Source organism: Hyperolius riggenbachi, chromosome 9 (assembly GCF_040937935.1).
Source record: "Hyperolius riggenbachi isolate aHypRig1 chromosome 9, aHypRig1.pri, whole genome shotgun sequence".
Lineage (NCBI taxonomy): Eukaryota > Metazoa > Chordata > Amphibia > Anura > Hyperoliidae > Hyperolius > Hyperolius riggenbachi.
In genome coordinates this window covers 43,978,874-44,003,659 of record NC_090654.1, presented here as the reverse complement: position 1 = coordinate 44,003,659, position 24,786 = coordinate 43,978,874, and the positions used below count along the sequence as shown (strand labels likewise).

The following is a 24,786-nucleotide window of genomic DNA, read 5'->3' as shown; positions in this document are numbered from 1 at the left end:
TGGCTACCTATACTGGGGCACCACCTATATCTGGCTACAGGCTACCTATACTGGGGCACCACCTATACCTGGCTACCTATACTGGGGCACCACCTATACCTGGCTACCTATACTGGGGCACCACCTATATCTGGCTACAGGCTACCTATACTGGGGCACCACCTATACCTGGCTACCTATACTGGGGCACCACCTATACTTGGCTATCTATATTGAGGGCACCACCTATACCTGGCTACCTATACTGGGGCACCACCTATACCTGGCTACCTATACTGGGCCACCACCTATACCTGGCTACCTATACTGAGGCACCACCTATACCTGGCTACCTATACTGGGGCACCACCTATATCTGGCTACAGGCTACCTATACTGGGCCACCACCTATACCTGGCTACCTATACTGGGGCACCACCTATACCTGGCTACCTATACTGGGGCACCACCTATATCTGGCTACAGGCTACCTATACTGGGCCACCACCTATACCTGGCTACCTATGCTGGGGCACCACCTATACCTGGCTACCTATACTGGGGCACCACCTATATCTGGCTACAGGCTACCTATACTGGGCCACTACCTATACCTGGCTACCTATACTGGGGCACCACCTATACCTGGCTACCTATACTGGGGCACCACCTATATCTGGCTACAGGCTACCTATACTGGGCCACCACCTATACCTGGCTACCTATACTGGGGCACCACCTATACTTGGCTATCTATATTGAGGGCACCACCTGTACCAGGCTGCCTATACCGGGGCACCACCTATAGTTGAATACCTATACTGGGGGCACCTGTATCTTGCTGGCCTATACTGGGGCACCACCTATAGCTGGCTACTTATACTGGGGGAACCTATACCTGCTACCTATACTGGGGGCACCTATACATGGCTAGGGCAGGGGGACGAGCTGAGACAGAAGGGGACAAGAGGTAACACGGGGATAAAAGAGGGACAGGGGGAACAGAGGCGGATAAAAGAGGCACAGGGAGAAAAGAGATGAGACTGGAACACAGAGGGACACAAAAGATTTACAAACTGAGGTGAGACAGAGGGGGATAAAAGAGGCACAGGACACAGGGTGGGGTGTCTACTGGGTTGGCACAGCAACCAGTGGGTGGACCCAGGGAGGGGGGCCCAGGCCTGATGATGTGTGAGGGGCCCCAAAGTTTCTGATGGTGGCCCTGGCTATTGATAATAATTAATAATCCCTCCCTGTGCTACCAGACAATGGTACATTATGTGACTGACGTTGTGTACTGTCTGGCTAGGTCTGACACTTTGGTAGTCTGGGGCACGCCCACTGTGTCTTCATTACGGGCTGTAAAGGCAACAAACTGTAAATATTTTGGAGGGGACGATTCTTTTCCATGACCTTTGTACTGAGAGGTTATGCATATTATTACATCATGCAGAGAGATGGTGTCAAAATAATGAGCTCTGTTTTAATCATGATACGTTTTAGGAGGCAAGAGGTCATGCAAGAGGCTAAGCAGAAAAACCTTCAGGCTTGTGGCAGGAGGAAATTCAGTTCTGGAGCTGATAGGTAGAGTTGTTTATTATCTGCATGTGGCATAGAATTTATTAATCTCTTGAGACCAATGGAGACAAGTAGGGTACCTTAGACAGAGTCCTGAGGCAGCGCAATGGAGAATGTGGAAAGGAGCTATAGTTTAACCACTTGAGGGCCGTAGTGTTAAACCCCCCTAAAGACCAGGCCATTTTTCTGCAAATAGGCCACTTCAGCTTTTAGGGCCCGTTTCCACTATCGCGAATCCGCATGCGGGCAACGCATGCGGATCCGCACAGTCAGTAGAAGTGGATGGGACTGTTTCCACTTGTGCGTTTCCCCGCACGTTTTTCTGTGCAGAAAAAATCTGCAGGGTAGGGGCCTCAGAATTCGCCTGCGTGTGGAATGCAGGCGAATCGCACACAATGTATTTAATAGGGAAATCGCATGCGTTTTCCCCATGCGTTTTTTGCCGCGATTTCGCATGCGATTTCGCATAGGTACCCATGTTAATTCACACAGGCAGTGACATGGTTAAAATCGCATACAGCCTTACCTATGCGAAATCGCATGCGAAATCGCGGCAAAAAACGCATGCGGAATCGCACCCGCATGCGATTTGCCTGCGGTGATTCGCCGGCGATTTCGTAACGCTACAGTGGAAACGGGCCCTTAAGGGCTCGCTGCAGGACCGCACAACTCAGTACACAAGTGATTTCCCCCTTTTCTCCCCAACAACAGAGCTCTGTGTTGGTGGGGTCTGATCGCTCCTCCAGTGTTTTTTTTTTTTTTGTATAAATATTTATTGTATTTTTTTTTTCAACAATAATTTTTATTGTATTTAACAGAGAAATAATGAACATCATACATATACCATCAGTTGAGATACAAATTAACATTTATACAGTCTCATATATTATACTTGACATGGGTGTGATAAAGTTAGATTGGACTTATAACCAGTATTTATAAAGGAATACTATAAGTGGAAGACTAGGCCAGTCCACTGCTAGAAGATTTGTCCCTCCATCAGCCAGGGAACTCCCTTGGGTCGGCTGAGTGGGACTGTACTTCTAGTAGAAAAGTGTTATTGGAGCTGTGGCAGGAGGCCAACCAATCACTTTGAGTAACGTTTTGGTGTGTGAGACTGACCAGGGTGTTGTTAATGGTTAACCATAGGTGGGGGTGTCTGAGATGGAGAAGGGCTCTTTCACATTAGGGCAGATTTTCTGCGTTTCAACGCAAAGGATAAAGTTTGCGTTACCCAAGGTGAAATGAAAGTCCATAGACTTTCATTTTAGCTTTCACATATAACGCAGCCTTTTTTGTGCGTTGCGTTACACTGCACCCAGGAGCAGTTTTTTGGCCAACGCTAGCTTTATGCGTTACAATGTTAGTCAATGTAAAACGCACACTATGCGCGTTTTTAATCCGTTAACGCAGGCAATCAGTCCCAGAATGCAACAGAGGAACAATGTAGAAAGTTGACAACTAAAAGAAAAAAAAATTACCTGCGTTTTTCTATGTGCAGTAATGCATTGAAAACGGATTAAAAACGCACACTCACTGCAGTGCAACGCATATCAAAACGCAGTAAAAAGCATACAACAAAACGTATGCTTTGAGCGTTCTCCAACGCAAGCTCTGATGTGAAAGAGCCCTAAGCAAAGTCCACACTTTATATGGTATATCTTACTTATTATCCATATATTGCTTATGTCAAATGATAAATCTAACATAAAAGACAACTTAACATAAAAGAGAACAAGAGAAGGTATTGTATTTATTTTTTAATACATTTGCTCTTTTTTTTTTTTTTTGTAACTCCCTCCCTCCACCCAGCCAGCCACTCACTGCGATCGGCTGTCATAGGCTTCAGCCTATGAGAGGTGATTGCTCTCCTGTGTCCCAGGGGGTGTCACACGGCTTTCCCCAGTACAGCGCTGCTGTAGAGGAAGCCGTTCACGCCGATCGGCGTGGAGCGCTCCTGGGGCTGCCGCAAAATTCACGGCACTAGTTGTTAAAGGGTACCTAAGGCATTGGCGTAACAATCACCCCTGCCATTGTAGGGGGGCCCCTATAGGCTTTGGGGCCCCTCCTCCCTCTCCCTAACTGCAAGTGCAGCCAATTAACAAAAGAACCTCTCATTCAATCAAAAAAGTCCCCTTCACCTCCTCCTGTCATGCATAGTAGCAGGTAGTGGGAGCGTCTGTAATTGTTTCCTGCTTATAGACACTGCTTCACACAGCAGAAGACTCCCTGCTGCCTTTTGCCAGCTCCCGATCATTTCTCTCATGGGGTTCGGGAACCAAGGGGGCCCCATGCCATTTTTGCAGGGGGGGGGACCCCTATTAAGTCTAGTTCCGCCCCGACCTAAAGTGAAATTATGGTGGCAATTTAACTTGCGGTACTTGGGGCTTTTTTCAGCCCCCTGTAGTCGTTCAGGTCCCTTGCCATTGTTGCGCACTGTTCCATTCAGCACCTGTGCCCTTGCGAAAGCTGGCCAAAAGAGCCAACCCTGGGCTACTGTGCATGTCCAGCCCTGGCTGTACGCCTCGCCGATCACGCTCCCGTTTTCCGCATGCGCAGTTGCAATTTTAACGAACTGTGCAAGGGCAGAACGCTTTCAACGGAGGGAGTGTGATCAAGTAGGCGCACAGGGCCATGCAAACACGGGACAGTTGCTGAACGGAACAGAGCAGAACAATGGCATGGGGCCAGAAGGACTGCAGGGGTTGGAAGAAGCCCCAGGTAATGTACACTGGGCACATTACTTTCACTACAGAGACAGAGAAAGACTTCGGGGGCGACCGGAATAAATCCAGCAGAGCAAGCCCCTTTACATCTAAAGATAAGATTGTGTGGAGGAGCACAGTGCGGCCAACAGTGTCGGATTAGGGGAACAGATCAAAAAGGATAACTGTGAAGTAATGATTTAGGAATTTAGCTATTAGAAAATTATAGGTTATTTTGGCTAGGACTGATTCTGTGGAGTGGTTGCTGCGAAAGCCAGAGCGGAGTTGGTCATCAGGCAGAAGAGTAATCAACCAATTCTGCATAGACATGTTATTAAAGGGAACTGAGCACCAGGAACATTTTGTTTTCTGGGTGGGGGGGTGTCCTTACTGATATGCCATGTGCGAAATCGGACAGTCTGCTGCATTTTTACGCATCATGCACCCATTCACATCCAAATTGCATAGGGCTTTGTATGCGAATTGTGTTGATTTGCATACGTTTTACACAGAAAGCAATGGAGGAGGAAATTGGCCAATATGCTACCTGCTTCCCAAATTTGCACATCTTTCTTTCTTTCGGCTGGTGCACAACAGAGCGGTTCAGGAGCATTTTTTAAAACGCTAGCGGTTTGAAAACTGCTTGGGTAATGTATTTCAATGGGATGGTGCACACCAGAGCGGTTCGTTTTTTCCACAAACGCAAACTCGGGGGCTGCAGCATTTTTTAGATTTCTGAGGCGTTTCTGCCTCAATGTTAAAGTATAGGAAAGTGGAAAACCGCTCTGAGAAACGCTAGATCAGAGTGGTTTTCCAGGCGTTTTTGTTACAGAAGCTGTTCAGTAACAGCTTTACTGTAACAATATATGAAATCTGCTACACAAAAACGCACCCAAAACCGCTAGGCATGTTTAGAAAACCTCTCTAAACATGCCTAGAATTGCTCTGAAATCTGCTTTAAAAACCTCTAGCATTTTGCAGATCTGCTAGAGGTTTTTGGTATGCACTGGGCCTATCTGTGTGTACATCCGCATGTGAATTCTCACATGCAAAACGCAAGCATGTAGTGGAAACGTAACCTGATGGCTATCTGCAAATATGGATTCATCATGTTATTAAAAAAAAATATGGCAATGGGAAATATATCAAAAGAACCAATGGGAATTCTCCTGCAACTGAGAAAATTCTCATTGGTTCATGGGGACCAATGATAATCCTTCCTGCTGCTAGGTAGGATTCACATGGTTTTTGTTTTACAAAATAAAAAGCCCCATGGTCTCTGGGCAAGCGTTGAACAAGGGCTGGCAAGAAAAGCACCGGAAGTACTGAGAAAAGTCGGAACGCAGCAGCCAGTGTGAACATTGGCAGCGCACCTGCTCATGTCCTGAGTGGATGTGCTTACCAGGTTGTTTACACATATGATGCGATTGTGCTATAACGTGAACCCGGCTTGACTGTACCATGAGGAGGAAGTTCAGCAGAGATGAGTTTGTTAACTTGGCCACGTCAATTACAAGACTCCTCACAGACATCTCGCCTCTTTAGTATGTGTTGTAGGCAGTTTTCATTTCTTTGAACCTTATACATTTAGTTATTTATTTTTGTCAGCCTGGATCATTTGATGTGGTGATGATTGTTGAACAAAAAGAATAATAATACATTTTAATGTGCATATTTCTGTAAATAAGTTATGGTCAAAGGCTTAAAAAAAAACAGCAGAGTACGTTATTTTTAGTTTATTGTTGTGCTACGTGATATTCCACTTTTGTTGATTTAAAAAATTAAAAAACAACTCCCTTTAGTTTAGAGCAGGGTTGTCAAACTCAAATACGAAGTGGGCCGAAATTGAACACTGGGACCATTTGCGGGCCATCCTTAATGTCTAGTGCCCAACTCCCTCTGCTATATAGTTCCCTGGTGTCTTGTAGCCTTCCTGCTTCCCCCATACAGTTCCCTGGTGTCTAATGTCCACACTCCTTCCCCTATACAGTTCTATGGTGTCTAATGGCCCCACTCATTCCCTTGTACAGTTCCCTAGTGTCTAGTGGTCCCCTCCCCACCCCAGTGTTCCCTCTCCCACTCCTAAATAGTTCCCTGGTGTCTAGTGACCCCTCCCCTATACAGTTCCCTGGTGTCTATTGTTTACCCCCTCACACTCCCATATAGTTTACCTGGTAATCTAGGGCTTCACCTTCAATATAGCTTCCCTGGTGGTCTAGAGTGGGCTGAAGATAATGCACAACTAGTGGGCTAGATTTGATGGCTGTGTGGGCCAAATCTGGACCATGGGCTAGAGTTTGACATGTATGGTTTAGAGCTATTCATTTGAAATAATTTAGCAGTTTTTCAGATTTGTTACCTTGCTTTTTATCTGCAGAGATGGCAACATGCATAGAGCAGTCTACCTGCTAGCACAGTGAGCATTGGATGTGTCGGTTTTCTGCAGGGCTGTGGAGCCTACAAAAATCATCCGACTCCAACTCCGATTCTTCAGTTTATGAAACCACTGACTCCAGCAGGTACCCAAAATTGCTCCGACTACTTAGTCTAATACTTACCAGGGCTGTGGAGTTGGTACATAAACCATCCGATTCTAACTCCTCAGTTTTATGAAACTCCGACTCCAGGTACCCAAAATTGCTCTGACTCCGACTCCTCGACTCCAAATCCACATCCCTGGTTTTCTAATTAGTGCAAGTAATGCTACTCTAGGGTTATCAGGCAAGCAACTGATATTGTTTCAGGCTAATTGCACACATGTATAGTTCACAAGGGAAGTCGGCACACCATCTGTTCATATATGGGTGTTTGACGAAGTGACCTGGGCAATGTCACATCAATTCAATCCAAGTAGCAAAGATCGTCAGCACACCAATCTCCAACGCACATACTATTTCTTGTGCCATACACCAACAATCGTTTCGGGGGCCACACAGGGTCTCCCTTTATCAAGGCATGTGGTAACCACAAATTGATGGTTTGCGGTGCCGTTGACCCTAATGCAATCATGTGCCAAGCTATATCGCTCGGCAATGCACTACAGAATTGCCTCTGCGTCATCCAAAGCACTTTTGTTGCATTGTGTCGCACTGCTGGCACTGTGGCCAATCTCATAGAGACTAATGGCCACTGCGATGCGGAGGAGAGTACCGCAATGTGACGACGTAATGCAAGAGTGTGCAAGGGGCTTGAAAGGAAATAAATATGGTGGCCTCCAGATCCCTCTAACTTCAGGTTCCCTTTAAGTCATGCACAGCACAAACTGAAATGAAAATAACCCTGAGTTATAAAATCGCTTTTGCACCACTGACAGGGCTGGGACCCGCTTCAAGTCACAAATGCTATCACAATCGTTAGCTTTGTAAGCGATTTTAGAAGCAATTTCCGTGTTCCAATACAATACATTAGAGCGCAAATGCTCACAAAATGCTGCATGTCCAGCAATTGCTCTAATAAGCTCTAATCACAATCACTCTAGTGGGTTCAACACCATTCACTTTTATTACTAAAGTATTTTTAAACTCGCCAGCGATTGTTTGGGGTTCCACAATCGCTCTAGTGGCTCCCAGCCCTTACAGCTCATAGCAATTTTTGTAACAAGGTGGAATTTTACTGTCAATCTTGTACTCCTACAAGTGCCCACACAGCACTTTTTCTTTTTTTGTTCCATTTTTTAGATTGAAACTGGCCATTTATGGCTTCCCCGATGATTAACTCTAGACCAAGCATGGACAAACTTGGCCCTCCAGCTGTTAAGGAACTACAAGTCCCACAATGCATTTGCTTTTATGAGTCATGACTGTGGCTATAAGACTCCTGCAATGCATTGTGGGACTTCTAGTTCCTTAACAGCGAGAGGGCCAAGTTTGCCCATGCCTGCTCTAGACAATACCATCATAGTCCATGTGAATTGATGCGCTCATTTTTGATCCTAGGTTAAAATTCCCATTGAGTAGGATACACAAGAAGAATAGAAACCTTCCATTTCCTGGCAATTCAATAAAAATTGATCATTTCTATTAACACTTGGACACCATTAGTATCTGATCCATTAAAGTGAATCCGAGGTGAACATAAACTGATAAGATAAGCAATTGTATCTTAGAAAACGCTGTCCAGAATCACCTGATTGGACCTGTCGGAAATTAACGATTCCACCCGTCAGTCCCACGGGAAATTGCATGGTGTGTATCAGGCATAAGAGTATAAATCGGTGAGGAAAGAGTTTACAATGGGCAAACACTAAATAATTCATAAAGTGATATTGTAAGGCTGTAGACACACTAAGGCCTAGTGCACACCAGAGCGGTTCGGCAGCGTTTTCAGATCCGATTGCGGATGTGGAAACGCTAGGGTAATGTATTTCAATGGGGTGGTGCACACCAGAGCGGGAGGCGTTTTACAGAAACGCATACTCCCGGGCTGCTGCAGATTTTGGATTGCGGCGGCGCTTCTGCCTCCAATGTAAAGTATAGGAAAACTGCAAACCGCTCTGAAAAACAGCAGTTCAGAGCGGTTTTGCAGGCGTTTTTGTTACAGAAGATGTTCAGTAACAGCTTTACTGTAACAATATCAAACATGCCTAGCGTTTTTTGGAGTAGCAGAGTTCATATATTGTTACAGTAAAGCTGTTACTGAACAGCTTCTGTAACAAAAACGCCTGGAAAACCTCTCTGATCTAGCGTTTTTTCAGAGCGGTTTTCCACTTTCCTATACTTTAACATTGAGGCAGAAATGCCTCAGAAATTCGCAAAAATTCTGCAGCCCCGGAGTTTGCGTTTGTGGAAAAAATGAACCGCTCTGGTGTGCACCAGCCCATTCACTTTCATTAGCCAAGCGGTTTTCCCCCTGCAAGTGTTTTAAAAAACGCTTCAGAACCGCTCTGGGGTGCACCAGCCCTCTCTGAGCATTTTTTAAAAAAAGCTCCTATTGACCTACATTAAAATTGTGGTAAAATTGCAGTGATCGCAATTTTACCATGATTTTACTGTGATTTTAATGCTAGTCAATGGGAGCGATTTAAAAAAAAAAAACGCTCAGAAAGCTCTGATGGTCAGAAAAGCTCTCACGTGCGCGCAGAAACCTTCACTTATCACGTGAACTAACGCTGTTCGCGTGAAAAGCTCTGCGAGCGGCAGAGCACGTGGTAGCTGCTGTGATAGCAGTTATCACGCTTTTGAGAATCGAGCCCATAGTGTGTCTACAGCCTAAAAAAATAAGCAATTTTAATTAATCAGGTTATTTTCAATACAGTTCCTCTTTAAAGGATACCAGCTACAGGGGCCAGAAAGGAGAGCAGGGGGAGCGGCGGGCATAAGGACAGGTAGTAGAATATGCCTGCTCACCCCATTTCGCCAATATTTTTGAGCTCTGGTATACTTTAAGGGCTGGTACCATGGCCGGATTTACCATAAGGCACTGTAGGCACGTGCCTACAGGTGCCTGATGATGGCAAGGCGGCTCACTCCTCTCCCCAAGCTCTTCCCTCCCTCCTTCCCTATGCAGAGTCCTGTGAGAGTGTAAATGAGGAGTTACCCTGCTCTCAGCATTCCACTGGCAAGATCTAATGCTTATGTTCCTCTAGCTACCTAATACTAAGAAGCACCTGTAGCTACCTATGACGGGCAAGGGATGTAAGGGAGAAGAAACAGCTGGGCCAGCCAGCACAACTACAGTGACGTTTAGTGGGGGTTTGTAGGTTCATGGAGGGCAAAATCTAAGGTACTAGATCTGTGCCTATAAGCTCCTGTGAGGTAAATCACACCACAGGCTAAGCACCAGTGATTTGAGAAGCTGTTGCTAATGTAATGCTATGTATGTGTTCTCACTGGAGAGATGCAATTTTTTTTTTAAATCACACATAGCATTACAGTAGCAGGTGCTTTTCAAACTACTGGTGCTTAGAAAGGTGCTTGCAATGCGAACTAGCCCTAATTCTGAGCACTAGGCATACAACTGAATGCACAGGTCTGATGCATTATACTGTATATGTGAAAGGCCTAACCTGCCAAAAGATTTTGTATCCTCTCCAGCCAATTCTGTCATTTAGATTTCACAGCAACAGAAAACAGCCGCATATCCCGTATCCTGACTCCTCTTGCAGTTGAACTACAGAACATAAAGAAAGCCACTTACTCATCCAGCTGATAGGACAGTGCAGGTCAGCAGATCACTGGTAAGTCATCATCCTACTTGTCCTCGTCATTAATCATGCTAGATAAACAAAGTAGTAGAATGCTTTGGCTCAGAATGCAGCCCTGCCTCACACAGGTGATGAAGTTCCTTGTCGGAGTAGCACCAATACGCAAGGTGCACGGTCTCTCCCTCCAGGCCTAGGGTCACAAAATCTGTATGTATCCAGAAATAAAAGTCTAAAACCTTCAATACTGTATTATAGTGTTCTAAAATCAGTCATTCTTAATTATATATCTGAAAAAGAGATCATAGTAAAATTGCTCTTTATAGAAAATATGAGGAGCAACGCAATGCGTTTTGGAGCATAGCTCGCTTACCATGCTCCCTGGTATACCCCTCAGTGGGGTGCCTCCTGCACATTCCTTATTCTCTCTCTCTCTCTATACCTCAGAGCAGAACATCCTGCACTGGTGGGAACCAAGTAGTGTGTCTGTACAGTGCTCATTTTTAAACTGTCACCTGAAACATTTGCCAAACCTCTTTTTCGGACAACAGTGAATTAAAGTGTGCGTGTAGTTCATGTATGGGTGGACAATTAGTGGTTCAGTCCTTGTTCATCCTTTCAGCAAAATTCTGATCCCCAGCTTTTGGCAATTGTTCACATGACCTTTCACCTAGCGGCTGATTCACTATAACAAATAGCGTGCCTTATCAGAGTTAGCATGCCTTATCAGAGTAGCATAGCGAGCATTACGAACTTATGCCTGCTAATTGGCAATGACGAGAGCTACCCTCGTCCTGCCCTGAGCCCCTGCGGGTCCAATCACTTTAAGGACATTATCCCTGCACTTTGATTGGCCTAATAGGCTGCCTGTCAAGTTTCCTGTCAAGTGACCGGCAACCTATTGGGCCAATCAAAATGTGGGGATAATGTCCTTAAAGTGATTGGACCCGCAGGGGCTCAGGGCAGAACGAGGGGAGCTCTTATCATTGCCAATTAGCAGACATAAGTTCCTAGCGCTTGCTAGGCTACTCTGATAAGGCACGCTAACTCTGATAAGGCATTTTAACTCTGATAAGGCAAGCTATTTGTTATAGTGAATCAACCCCACATGTGTTCACATCAATGCAGAGGTTATCACTTTGTGAGCGCTGACCTATTTTCCTATTGGACGAAGCACAGTACAGTACACGCCTGGGTTCAATTAGTCTATTCATTAAGAAACAGATTAAAAATGATCCTCAGTCTGTTTATTTGCCAGAAAACACTCTCCTTTTGTGGTAACATCATTGTTTATACACCCGCGCTGCATCATTTGCTAGAGGTTTGTAAATAAATGATAAAAATGCAGGTCACGGAAGAGATTATCCTCCAATTCCCTTTGTCATATATTACTACAGGGTGTATGAAAAATAAGGCTATATTTACAATTTCGCTTTGTTTGCTTTTTGTTTTTTTTCCATAGGATTAAAAATGAGTTTCAACGTTTGGAACATCAAAGAAATGTTAAGCATTCCTCCGGGAGCTGGGTGAGGGGCTTTCTGTTTTCATAATGTAATTTATCTCCTAGCAGCTACTGCATAGAGATTAATTCATGGAAAATCATAAAATAAAAGGATTGTAACTTGGTTTTAACCCATAAGCCAGAAGGTTTCTAAAGGAAGACTTGCCCTGCACTTGTTTCTTAAAGGACTCACAATGGTAAAAAAGAACATGGGGGGTTTCTTTCAGGCTGCCAGCGGGACCCCCGAGAGTCGCCAAGGGATCCAAATGACTTATAGGGGCTGTAGGAAGCCCCAGGTAAGTAAAACTCAATTTCTTTTTTGGCCTTGTGAGTCCTAAAGGGACCTGAATATGTAAAAAAAAAACAACAGAATTTACACTTACCTGGGGCTACCCCCAGCCCACCGTAGGCCGCGAGGTCCCCCGACGCCCTCTTGGCTCCTTCCCCGGTCCTGTAGTGTTGTCCGGATCATGAACGATTCGGATCTTTGATCCGAATCTCTTTTGTGAGTCGAATCATCCGAATCATCAAAATGAGTGATTCGGATCGCAAAAGGGGCGGGGCTAGGAGCGACACGCCCCCCCTCTCAGCGGGCAGCTGGGTCCTGGAAGCAGAGCAGAGATGGATCGCTCTGTTGAAGGGGAGGCAGCCTTGCTGCCAGGGACAGGTAGATGAGAGAGAGGGGACATGGGTGCCACTGCCAGATATGTGTAGAGCACACATACTGGCTGAAATGTGCTGCTCATTATAGGCTGTCTGTTCCGTAGTTGTGCACAGTGAACAAATTGGAAGCTTTTGGCTCAGCACAGCTCAGTAACTTTGCAGGCACTGTGATTGCTATGCAATATGATCCTCCTGCACTCGGCACTAAACAGCAGCACTTATCTTTGGGGAATGCTTTCTTTCACTGTGCGACGTTTGCATTCAAAGAGTACAGATTAACATATAGGTGAAATATATGTAAAGCATATGATTGCAGCATGTGGGTATTGTGTGGAAACAAACATTTATGCTCTCTGCTCGTCCCTCCCCCCTTCTCTGTCCACTCCCTGCCCTCTGTGCATCTTCTCCCCTTCTCTATGTGTCCACCCCCCTCCCCTTCTCCTGTCCTGCTAGTCATTTCACCCCCGAATGCTTCTGCAGCAAAATGATCCGATATTCGGATCAAAGATCCGGATCTTTTCAATGATCCGATTCGAATCATCCGGATCATTGAAAAGATCCGAACTTCGCATCTCTACGGTCCCGGCTCCAGTTACACAACGACTTCGGCCTGAAGTGCTCTGGTCTGCTTCCCGCTGTGGACAATTGTGGTATTACGCTGGCTGGCTACACGTCAACACGCCGGCCGCCGTGATAGTCCTGCTCATGTGCGGTTCAATCTTAGAGAACCGCGCATATGCGAGACTCTCGCGCCAGCGGACGTAATGATGCTTAGCCGGCCGGTGGGATGACCTTATCGTCCGCTGCTGGAAACAGGCCTGACGACTTCAAGCCAAAGTCACCATGTAACCGGGACCGAGGAATGGACCAGGAGTTCGCTGGGGCATCTCCCGGCCTATGGTGGGCTGGAGGAAGCCCCATGTAAGTGTAAATTCTGTTTGCTCAGGGTCCCTTTAAAGTATACAGGGAGGAGGAGACCGGCACTGCATTCACTATTTATTCCATATTGTAGCAAAGAGGTAAAAACACGTGACAGTGTAAATGAATGAACATACCAGTTGCTGAAGTGTTGAGGGTAGCGGTGGGTGCTGGGCACTGGGGGCCTTACGGCCGTTTCGCGCAGGTATGCGCTTCCACGGAGGCTCTGTTTAAAGTATGACTGTAGTGAGAAAAATATGGAGGCTGCCACATTTACTTTCTTTTAAACAATACCAGTTGCCTGGCAGTCCTGCTGATCACTCTGGCATTAGTAGTCTCTGAATCACAAACCTGAAACAAGCATGCGGCTAATCTTGTCAGATTTTTTGTCAGAAACACCTGATCTGATGCATGCTTGTTCAGGGGCTATGGCTAAAAGTATTAGATGCAGAGGATCAGCAGGATAGCCAGGTAACTGGTATTGCTTAAAAGGAAACAAATATGGCATCTCTCATATCCCTCTCACTTCAGTTGTCCTTTAAGACCCCACATGCAGCCATAGTATCCTGTAGCCCCCAAGTGCAGCCACTAACACAGACAGTAACAGCAGAAGATTGCCTCATAATACTGCGTGTGTAAAAAGGGCAGAGGAATTGCACAAATGTGAGTCAAACAAAATATGAGGTCTGCTCAGCCAGGATTATTAAAAGTTTTACAGTAATAAGCCCAATCTACACGATATGATTCTTTATACGATTCGATTACGATTCTATTTACGATCCGATTAAATCCGACATGTCCGATCAGGATTCGATTCAATTTGATTTGCCATTGTTTTGCAATGGCAAATCGAATTGAATCGAATCCTGATCGGACAGGTCGGATTTAATCGGATCGTAAATAGAATCGTAATCGAATCGTATAAAGAATCGTATCGTGTAGATCGGGCTTTAGGTATAGTAAAAGTAGTCCCCAACTTATGAATGACCTGCCGATCCGCCACGGCTCCTCCTGATTGCATCATTATGCGACACAAGAGAAGCCACTAGGGGGAACCGTGAATGGAGAGAGGATGTTGCTGATTGAAGCGGACCGCCATGGATCAGGTGAGATGTTGCGGCTTGAGCAGCACAAGAGGCACAGCAGGGAGGCATAGCGGGGCACGAGGGAGACACAAGGTGGCACAAGAGAGACAAAAGGAAACACAAGGAGGCACAAGGGAGACAAAAGGAGACACAAGCAGGCACAAGGGAGACAGAATGTAGCACAAGGGAGACAAAAGGAGACAAAAGCAGGCACAAGGGAGACAGAAGGTGGCACAAGAGAGACAAAAGGAAACACAAGGAGGCACAAGGGAGACAAAAGGAGACACAAGCAGGCACAAGGGAGACAGAATGTGGCACAAGGGAGACAAAAGGAGACACAAGCAGGCACAAGGGAGACACAAGGTGGCACAAGAGAGACAAAAGGAAACACAAGGAGGCACAAGGGAGACAAAAGGAGACACAAGCAGGCACAAAGGAGACAGAATGTGGCACAAGGGAGACAAAAGGAGACACAAGCAGGCACAAGGGAGACAGAAGGTGGCACAAGAGAGACAAAAGGAGACACAAGCAGGCACAAGGGAGACAGAAGGTGGCACAAGAGAGACAAAAGGAGACAGAAGCTGGCACAAGGGAGACAAAAGGAGACACAAGCAGGCACAAGGGAGACAGAAGGTGGCACAAGGGAGACAAAAGGAGACACAAGCAGGCACAAGGGGGACAGAAGGTGGCACAAGAGAGACAAAAGGAGACACAAGCAGGCACAAGGGAGACAGAAGGTGGCACAAGAGAGACAAAAGGAGACACAAGCAGGCACAAGGGAGACAGAAGGTGGCACAAGAGAGACAAAAGGAGACAGAAGCTGGCACAAGGGAGACAAAAGGAGACACAAGCAGGCACAAGGGAGACAGAAGGTGGCACAAGGGAGACAAAAGGAGGCACAAGGGGGACAGAAGGTGGCACAAGGGGGACAGAAGGTGGCACAAAGAAGCTCAAGGGAGACGAAGGAGACACGTAGATGACACAGAGGGTGACACTGGAGGCACAGCGGACAGAGATAGCACAGTGTTCCGACCTAAGAACGGATTCATGTTGAGAACGAACCTACAGTCCCTATCTCGTTTGTTAACCAGGGACTTGCCTGAATTCAGAAAATACACAGATTTCCCGCAGGAGGCAGGTTTTTCAATCGTTTATTTTTTAATTACCGATTCTGCACATCATGCTTTCTGAATTTTTTATGAAAATATGCATGCACAGCTTGCCATAATCTCACTTTTAAGGTGGAAGGCATTTGATGGTGTAAGCAGGAAACAAGTATTGCAAGAAAACTGTAATTATTAGTTGTAGGAAATCCATTAGTTAGCTTTCAAAAGCCAAGCCCTCTAAAGTGTCAGACTGAGAGTGGCCAAGCTAATGACTTTCATTTTTCTTTGACCTGATATTGGCCGCTACGGGCCGCATGTACTTCAGCAACTGAGAGCTCTTGTCTGGCTCTCCCACACATCTCAGCGGCTGAATGAGACTTGCCTGATTTCAGGCAACAGCCCTACACGTAAGATGAATGCAAACTCTGCTGAACTTGTTTGTAATATTCTTATTGTCTAGTATTTATATAGCACCAGAATCTTCCTGCAGCGCTGTACAGAGTATATTCTCTTGTCACATAACTGTCCCTCAGAGGAGCTCACAATCTAATCCCTACTATTCTCATATGTCTATATCCTGTAGTGTATGTATCGTAGTCTCGGGGCAAATTAGGGGAAAGCTGATCTGTATGCTTTTGGAATGTGGGAGGAATCAGGAGTGCGTGGAGGAAACCCACGCAGAGAACATACAAACTCCATGCAGATAGTGGCCTCAAAGCGGGGGCCCAGCGCTGCAAGGTGAGAGTGCTAACCATTAGTGTCGTAGCTTAGGAGCTAGGGGCCCTGGTGCGAGTTATACATGCCCCCCCCCAGCACTTTATACATAATAACTAATACGGCGCACCAAAACCTGCCAAGGACAACCACAGTGTCAGAGGTGCAAGAAGGGCATGGGGAAGTGATTATTACAAGCACAGGACCAATAAAGAGCTAATACTGCTGTTGAGGGAGGGCCCCTCTGGCCCAAGGGTCCCGATACGGTGGCTACCTCTGCAACCCCTATTGCTACGCCACTGCTAACCATTCCGACACCGTGCTGCCCATAGATTTTTATAGGAATCAAGCACACTATACATGCATTTGATTATTCTAGTCGAATTCTGGCCAATTCAATCACTTTGATTGCGTCTGCCAATCATCTGTTAATCTATCATAAGTGGTTGATGTACTTCTGATTGATTCTGTGCAGTTCATTGATCAAAGGAATAATTGAACATATTTCTCTCTAAATCTCAGTGTGAGGATGGCAGGGAAATTAAGAAAGTGAATAAGAAACTGAATTTGAGCTGAATGCAAAGGGGTATTTTCCACTGAGTGCGTTTTGCGGTCCCATCGCATTAGGATCGCAAAGCACCAGATATTCACTTTGCTACTGGAAACCATTGGGGGATGTCTCCTTTAGTGCGCTGCATTTCCAACACAATTTTCCCCAATCGCAATTGTCATGTCTGCTGCATTTTTTGTGTGATTGGCCTCCTATACACAGTATAGGAATGCAGGAAATTTGTATAGTAGTTGGGCGGCTATGCGATTTTTCAGTGATTCAAAATATTTTCCCGGATGTTTTTCCCTCCTACTGAAAATCACAAACGCATTGCAATAATTCCAATCACCCATCAGACCGCAGCAAAATCGCAGTAACGGAAAATAGAAGAAACCAGGGCTGTGGTGTCAGAGTCAAGGAGTTGGAGCAATTTTGGGTACCTGGAGTCGGAGGTTTCATAAAATGAGGAGTTGGAGTCAGAGTTGGAGTCGGATGATTTTTTTGTACCGACTTCACAGCCTGGGAAGATCCCAGTTTCTTCGTGGAAAAAATCATTAAGGCTGGGTTCACACATACAATGTGTACACTTCCGTTCCAGTCCTGTCCTGTTAGTTTTCCATCAGTTTCGTATCAGTTGTCTATCAGTTCCGTTCCTGTCCATTAAAACATATACAAACTGACAGGACAGGACTGGAACAGAACTGTACACATTGTATGTGTGAACCCAGCCATTCTCCAGCCACCGCAGTTGAGTTTCAGTTGGCCTGTTGAAAACCTGTAAGGCCTGGGATCCATTGGCGCCTCTTTTCTAAGCGCTTTTGATTTGTAAAGCTCTTACTAATGTAATGCTATTGTTGATACAGTATTTAAAAAAATCACATCCCTCAAGGTGAGATCACACACATAGCATTACATTAGCAAGAGCTTTTTAAATTACAAGCGCTTAAAAAAGTGCCGTGTGCCTGGCGATTTTCTGTTTATGCCTGGTGATTTTGAAGCATTTGGGTTTAGCGGTTTTGTAGTTCTTGTACACTTTGATCTGGAAGGGAACAGCTTTTGGCAAAAAAAAATGCTTTGAAAATCGCTCTGTGCAGCAAATTTTTAACCTGCTAGGCGTTCTGAGGGTTTTTTTCGCCCGATTTTTTTTTTTTTTTTTTTTTTTTTTTTAATATCATGTAGCTAGCCTAGCGCTAGCTACATGATTCTCCCCGTTCAGCTCCTTCCCTCCCACCCTTCTGATCGCTGCCGGCGATAACGCCCATAAGGAAATCCTGTTCTGAACGGGATTTACTTGAGGGCTTCCCCCGTCGCCATGGCGACGAACGGAGTGACGTCATGGACGTCGTGACGTCACAGGGACTCCCGATCCACCCCAAAGTGCAGCCTGTCGGCGATTGGCCGGGCTGCGCACGGGGTCGGCGGGGGGGGGGGCCCTCTTTCGCGTCGGGTAGCGGCGGATTGGCGGCGAGCGGCGGTGATCGGGTAGGACACACAGCAAGCAAAGTGCTTGCTGCGTGTTTTAAAAAAACAATTATTCAAATCGGCCCAGCGGGGCCTGAGCGGTGCCCTCTAGCACAGCTCGTCCAGAACGCTAGGGAGGTTAAAGCGATTTTACAGTTTTCCTGTACTTTACATTAAGATGCAATTGCATCCAATGCTGCAGGGCCCGCATTTTACGTTCGCTCTGGTGGGAACTAGCCTATAGAAAGACATTAGCCAAGTGCTTTTTTCAAAACTCAAGTGCTTTTGAAAGCTCAGAAGCGCTCTTGATGTGAGCCAGCCCAGACTGACATTTTTTATTTACTTTTTATTTATTCCATTTGTACTTGTATAGTGCTGAAATCTTCAGCAGCGCTTACACAGTATATATGTGAGGACACACATCCATTTTGATTGGCCAATTTTACCACTTCCATGTAATATGAGGACCAACACATTTTGAATGCTTTGAACAGATTGTGTAGGGAAGCGCTCATACTCCATGGGAGTTGTAAAACCAGTCAGTCTAAATTGGATGTGTGTACCAGGCTTAAAGGAGACATCAGGCAAAAACCCCTCCCCTCGCTCTACTTACCCAGGGCTTCCTCCAGCCCCTTGCAGGTCACATGTCCCACACCGCAGCTCTGCTCCCAGCCTCCGGCCCGGGGTCCCCGCCGGTGCAGAGGCCGACTTTCTCTAGTTCACCTGCGCAAGCGCTGCTGTCAATCAAGTACATTGTCCGCGGCGTACTGTGCATGCACTGTAGTTCTGCACCTGCGCAGTGCACCGCAGACAACATGGGATTGATTGACCGTGGCGATTGTGCAGGCACAGTAGAGGACGACCTTGAGGTTGCCCTCTGCACCAGTACGGACCCCGGGCCCACGACTCAGCCCGGAGCTATGGCATGGGACATGTCAGCTGCAAGGGCCTGGAGGAAGCCCCGGGTAAGTAGAGCAGGCGGAAGGGTTTTTTGCCTGATGACTCCTTTAACTGTCCCTAAGGTATGCGCAATCTAATCCTTACCGCATGCATCCATCACAACTTTTCAGTATGTATTTGGGATGTGGGAGGCAACCCATGTAGACACAGGCAGAACATATAAACTCAATATAGAGAGTGTTATGGCCCACATTTTGAACCAGGGACCCATTGCTGCAAGGCAAGAATGCCACCCACAGTGCCACTGTGCTGCCAAAGTAAACATGAAGGTCTGTATGCACTAACTAGGCCTGTTTCATGAGTATATGTTCTTATTTACCAGGCAAATACCCCATAACAACGTATGCATATTTAATCATTACAGATTTAATAAATCCAGCCAGAATGCAGCTTCCAGTAATCACTCCAGTCAGACAGATTCACAGTTCCTGTTCAGTTCCCAATTTGGCCCTGATAACTCTCAGCCAGCTTGTGCGGACTACAAATCACAGAGGAACTCAAACTCTCAGGATGTAAGTAATGGGAATTTGCTTATAACCATCTGAAGGACTTTTTGATATACCGTATGTTAGTAAATGAACTTGGCCAAAGGGAGGGTTCAAAGAAGCATCAAGTTAGAGGAGTGTGTAGGCTGCTATCTTTATTCCCTTTTTAAAAAAATCACCTTGATCCAATAGTGTCCTCCATTTCCTGGTGTCCATTTGCGAGGGGCCCCTTTAACAGTTAATTTAAAGGATACTTTAGTCCATATGAACATTTAGAAATGGGAAGAGCAAGCATGTGTAAGAGGTTCTCCTCATGCCCTCCGCTTCCCCAGTTCTTTTCTGTCCCCCTCCGTTACGGTGAAATGACCCTTCGTAGCTACTTCCTGGTCGGAAGGGTCGGTGAAGACTGCGCAGGCAATGCCCGATGACGCGCTTCTTTGCACCCGTGGCCCGGAGAGCTCTGCATGTGCACACTAAGTATTTGTGACATAGTGCGCATGCGCAGGGCGCTCCCAGCCGCGGGCGCACAGTCAAGCACTGGCGCCGCTGGGCAGCACCTGCACAGTCTTCACTGACCCTCCTGACCAGGAAGTATCTTCGTAGGGTCATTTCACCAAGAGATAAGGGGGAGCGGTGGGCATGATGAGAACCTCTTACACATTTCTGCTCTCCCCATTTTTAAATTTACATATGGACCAAAATACCCTTTAACCTCCCTTCGGGGAGGTTCAATTTAAATATTTTTACATAGGAGGTGCTCAGGTTGCTTTAAAGGGGCACTACAGCGAAAAACTGTAAAATTTAAAATATGTGCAAACCTATACAAATAAGAAGTACGTTTCTTCCAGAGTAAAATGAGCCATAAATTACTTTTCTCCTATGTTGCTGTCACTTACAGTAGGCAGTAGAAATCTGACAGAAGTGACAGGTTTTGGACTAGTCCATCTCTTCATAGGGGATTCTCAGCAAGGCTTTTATTCTTTATAAAGATATTCCCTAAAAAGGATTTAAACAATGATGCTGGCCAGCTTCCCTGCTCGCTACACAGTTTTTTGGCAGTTGGACAAAGCAACTGCCATTCACTAAGTGCTTTTGAAAATAAATATATCCCTGAGAATCCCCTGTAAAGAGATGGACTAGTCCAAAACCTGTCACTTCTGTCAGATTTCTACAACCTACTGTAAGTGACAGCAACATAGGAGAAAAGTAATGTATGGCTCATATTAATCTGGAAAAAATGTACTTATTTGCAGGGCCAGTTTAAGCAACAATGGGGCCCCAGGGCAAAATAAACCTGGGGGGGCCCCCAACATATACCCCAGAACAAAAATCGGCATTAGCGGACCTTTTTTGCAGCTGGTATAGTCAGGGTGTGAAGTCCCAATCAGTCAGAGCTCCACATTCTGGCTATCCCAGCCTGCATGGGGGACAAGGGGTTAAAAAGTTTCAGGAGGGGGGACCCCACATAATTTTTTTTAAAAAAAATTTCCCACACTCTAAACATAAAAAAAAAATTGGGAAAAGAGGAAAAAATGCCAGGGATCTTCGTACAGACATATTGCGGCTGTATAGCGATCCCTGGCCAAAGCGCTGCGGCTGCGTATAGACCCCCTGGAAACCCCGTCAGGAAATTTATTGCGCTTTCGTTTGGTGCATGTAAAATTACACTACCGTTAGGTTTGCTACTAAAAGTTACATTTACCGCATTTAAAACTATACTTTTTTCCTTCTAAACTTTAAAATCGATTTTCTCAAAAACTATAAGGTCTTTTTGAAAAATTGTTTTTTCCTCTTATTCCTAATGATCTCCTTAACATATCCTGCAAATTTAGGGTTTCTAGCATTTAAGGTGGATTTGCTATTAACCATTAAAGTCGACATGTTTTTAAATGTGTTTTTTTTCCTTTGAAACTTTAAAATCGATTTTCTCAAAAACTATAAGGCCGATTTGAAAATTTTTTTTTCCTCTTGTAGCCACTGGGGGCCCCTACAAGCTCTGGGGCCCTGGGGCAGCTGCCTCCTTTGCCTTAATGGTAGCGCCGGCCCTGCTTATTTGTATATGTTTGCACATATTTTCAATTTACAGTTTTTCGCTGTAGTGCCCCTTTAAACGTGGCTCAGATTTCAGACTGAGATTTTTAACCCTGAAACCCAAAATAAGAATATGGGACTCCAGGAAAGTTCAGTTTAGGGTTACTTGTACAGGAGCAGTCACTTATCAGTTTATTTTAGCTTCAGGATTGCTTTCAAGCGGGATATGTGTGATTTTTTCTTTTTCATCCTGTTTCACTTACTCAGTATTTCAGTTTTCACAAAAGTAATGTGGAATAAGCAAATTAACACATCATCTCCGCTGTTGAAAAATAAAATCAATACTCGAGCCTTTTACCTCATAAAATATTTAGAAATATCACAGACATGCATCATTTACTGCTTTATATTTTCATCCCAAGACAAGCGAGGGGAAATCGCATACAACGTTAAAACTCTGTGTTTAGCTACGTAGCTCCATCTGGAGTTTGCAGATGGAATTACAGAGTGTAATAGCTATGATTTAGAAGGTAAGCTAAACTCTGTCTACTACACAATGGCTAATTTACTATAGTTTGGAAAACAGCGGAAAACACTGGAGCATCGATGTGATCTTGGGAAAAATGGACTCGATTTTTTAAAATGGTTTCCTACTATTAGGAAGCAAAATTGTGTATCCTCACATGGGTTATATCAAGTAAAATATTGCCATTTGAAAAAAATGTAAAGATATTTGCAAGTATTTGACTTGACCAGAGGTTACTTCCATAATGATTGAATGAGGTAAGTGATTGAGGGCTCGTTTCCACTATGGGGGATTCATAGCATTTCCTCGCAGGCAAATTCGGATGGGAAATTGTAGGCTATTGAAATCAATAGGGTGCTTTTGAATTCATGTGCCGGTTAAAAAATGTAGTACTTCCAGCATTTAAAGAGAACCTGAGATGGGGATTTAAAAAGAAAATATACATACCTGGGTCTCCCTCCAGACCCCTCTATGCTTACTGCCATCCTCTGCCTCCTTGTTGTTTTGCAATTGGCCCCGGAAAGTCCCCCGTGCCACGTGCGTGCTCCCGCCACGCTCCCATCCCCGGGAGCATCCTCCGCCTGCGCAGTACAACAGCACATGCACAGAACGCTACTAGCGGCGGGAGTGCGTGTGGCTGGACTGCGCTGACTGGCCCCGACCAATGAGGAGTCGGAGTATGGCGGTGAGGGAGCGATAAGCCTGGAGGGGGCTGGAGGCAGCACCAGGTATATATATTTTCTTTTTAAATCCCCATCTCAGGTACAGTTTAAAGAGGAACTGTAACCGAAATAACATAATGAATAAGCCCATTGTGAGATCTTTTCTCTCCCCGATTTACTTTCTGGATTGTATCACTGGTGGTGACATCTTTATTCCTGTCAGGTGATCTCTACAGGATGTTCGTTACTTAGAGTTCTAAAGCCAGTACAAAAAACACATAGCTGGTCTCCCAGAATGCTCAGGAGAGATTAGAATTCCACATAATAAACAGCCTAGGATAAGCATCAGTATACTGTATATTGCAATATGCAGCAATATATAGAGTAATGCTGATGCTGAAACCAGGGTAGTAAACATAAAAGTGGGTATCCTGAATAATTTACTGCACTCTATTATATGTCACTACAGGGCCTCTATTAACTCATTCCCCATCTGAAGCCTCATAGCCGTGTTTGGCACATCTATAGGAATTCGGATGTGTATTCACATCAACACAAGACGGATGCTGGCACAAGTGGTGCTTTTTATGTAATTACATAATTCTGATATACAAAGCCCACAACATCCCTCTTCATTCGGTGTAAACTTGAAAACCAATAGATTGTGAGATTTTTAGGAGGCATATATATTTGAGAAAGTATGAACACTATCAAACTAAGGGCTTGATTCACAAAAGGGTGCTAAGTGTTAGCACGCCTGTGAAAAGTCCCTTAGCACGTCTAAAGGCACTTTGCACACGCAAAGTTTAGCGATGCGCACCAAACGTTGCACCGGTGCACACGAAACGTCGCACCATTCGCGTGCTAAGCAGCACTAAACTTTGCGCGTGATCACTAACAGCTTTAGATGTGCAAACTACTTAGCACCCTAGTTTGCACGTCCAAAGCTGTTAGAAGTGCTAACTATGTTAGCACGGCTTTGTGAATCAAGGCCTAAGTGTTCTAAAATGACAATGTACAAACAGAGATAGGCCATACACATACAATCCAATCTGGACTCGATCCTTCTGTAGTAAGTTTCAACTTTTTATTTGCATTTCAACAGCGGTTATACATCAACAAGAAAGCAGAACGTTTCGGGCTCCCTGCCCTTTCTCAAGTGCTCAGTAGTCTGAACATCAAGACCTACTCATATAGATCAAACTAAACACACCCACACCAACTAATTGGGGGGCGGGCACCATAATCTTACAGCAACACCAAGACCTATCTATATGAGTAGGTATTGGTGTTCAGACTAGTGAGCACTTGAGAAAGGGCAGGGAGCCCAAAACGTTGTGCTTTCTTGTTGCGGACGCTGTATAATCGCAGTTGAAATGCAAATAAAAAGTTGAAACTTACTACAGAAGGGTTGAGTCCATGGACTTTATTGCATTGGAGACTTGATGGACCTCCTACCTTAAAGGACAACTGAAGCTAGAGGGAAATGGAGGCTGCCATATTTATTTCCATCTAAGCAATACCAGTTGCCTGGCTCTCCTGCTGATCCTCTGCCTCTTATACTTTTAGCCTTAGCCCCTGAACAAGCATGCAGCAGATCAGGTGTTTCTGACATTGTCAGATCTGACAAGACTAGCTGCATGCTTGTTTCTGGTGTTATTCAGACACTACTGCAGCCAAATAGACCAGCAGGGCTGCCAGGCAACTGGTATTGTTTAAAAGG

The 24,786-nt window shown here is 45.3% G+C and overlaps 1 protein-coding gene across 8 annotated transcripts in view; it reads left to right on the top strand.

Annotated features, from left to right (window-relative positions):
• Window positions 1-24,786, top strand: part of IHO1 (interactor of HORMAD1 1) — a 45,803-nt gene that overhangs the window by 2,523 nt on the left and 18,494 nt on the right. For 3 of the 8 annotated variants that reach the window (XM_068251508.1, XM_068251507.1, XM_068251506.1), the window contains exons 2-6: window positions 1,483-1,563; window positions 6,640-6,781; window positions 10,312-10,437; window positions 11,864-11,927; window positions 19,724-19,871. In XM_068251508.1, the coding sequence (XP_068107609.1) occupies window positions 11,872-11,927; window positions 19,724-19,871 (204 nt within the window). In that variant the 5' untranslated portion in view covers window positions 1,483-1,563; window positions 6,640-6,781; window positions 10,312-10,437; window positions 11,864-11,871. Of the gene's footprint in view, window positions 1-1,482; window positions 1,564-6,639; window positions 6,782-10,276; window positions 10,438-11,863; window positions 11,928-19,723; window positions 19,872-24,786 lie in introns of all 8 variants that reach the window. The other 5 variants (XM_068251505.1, XM_068251510.1, XM_068251509.1 and 2 more) reach the window with 3 other exon arrangements.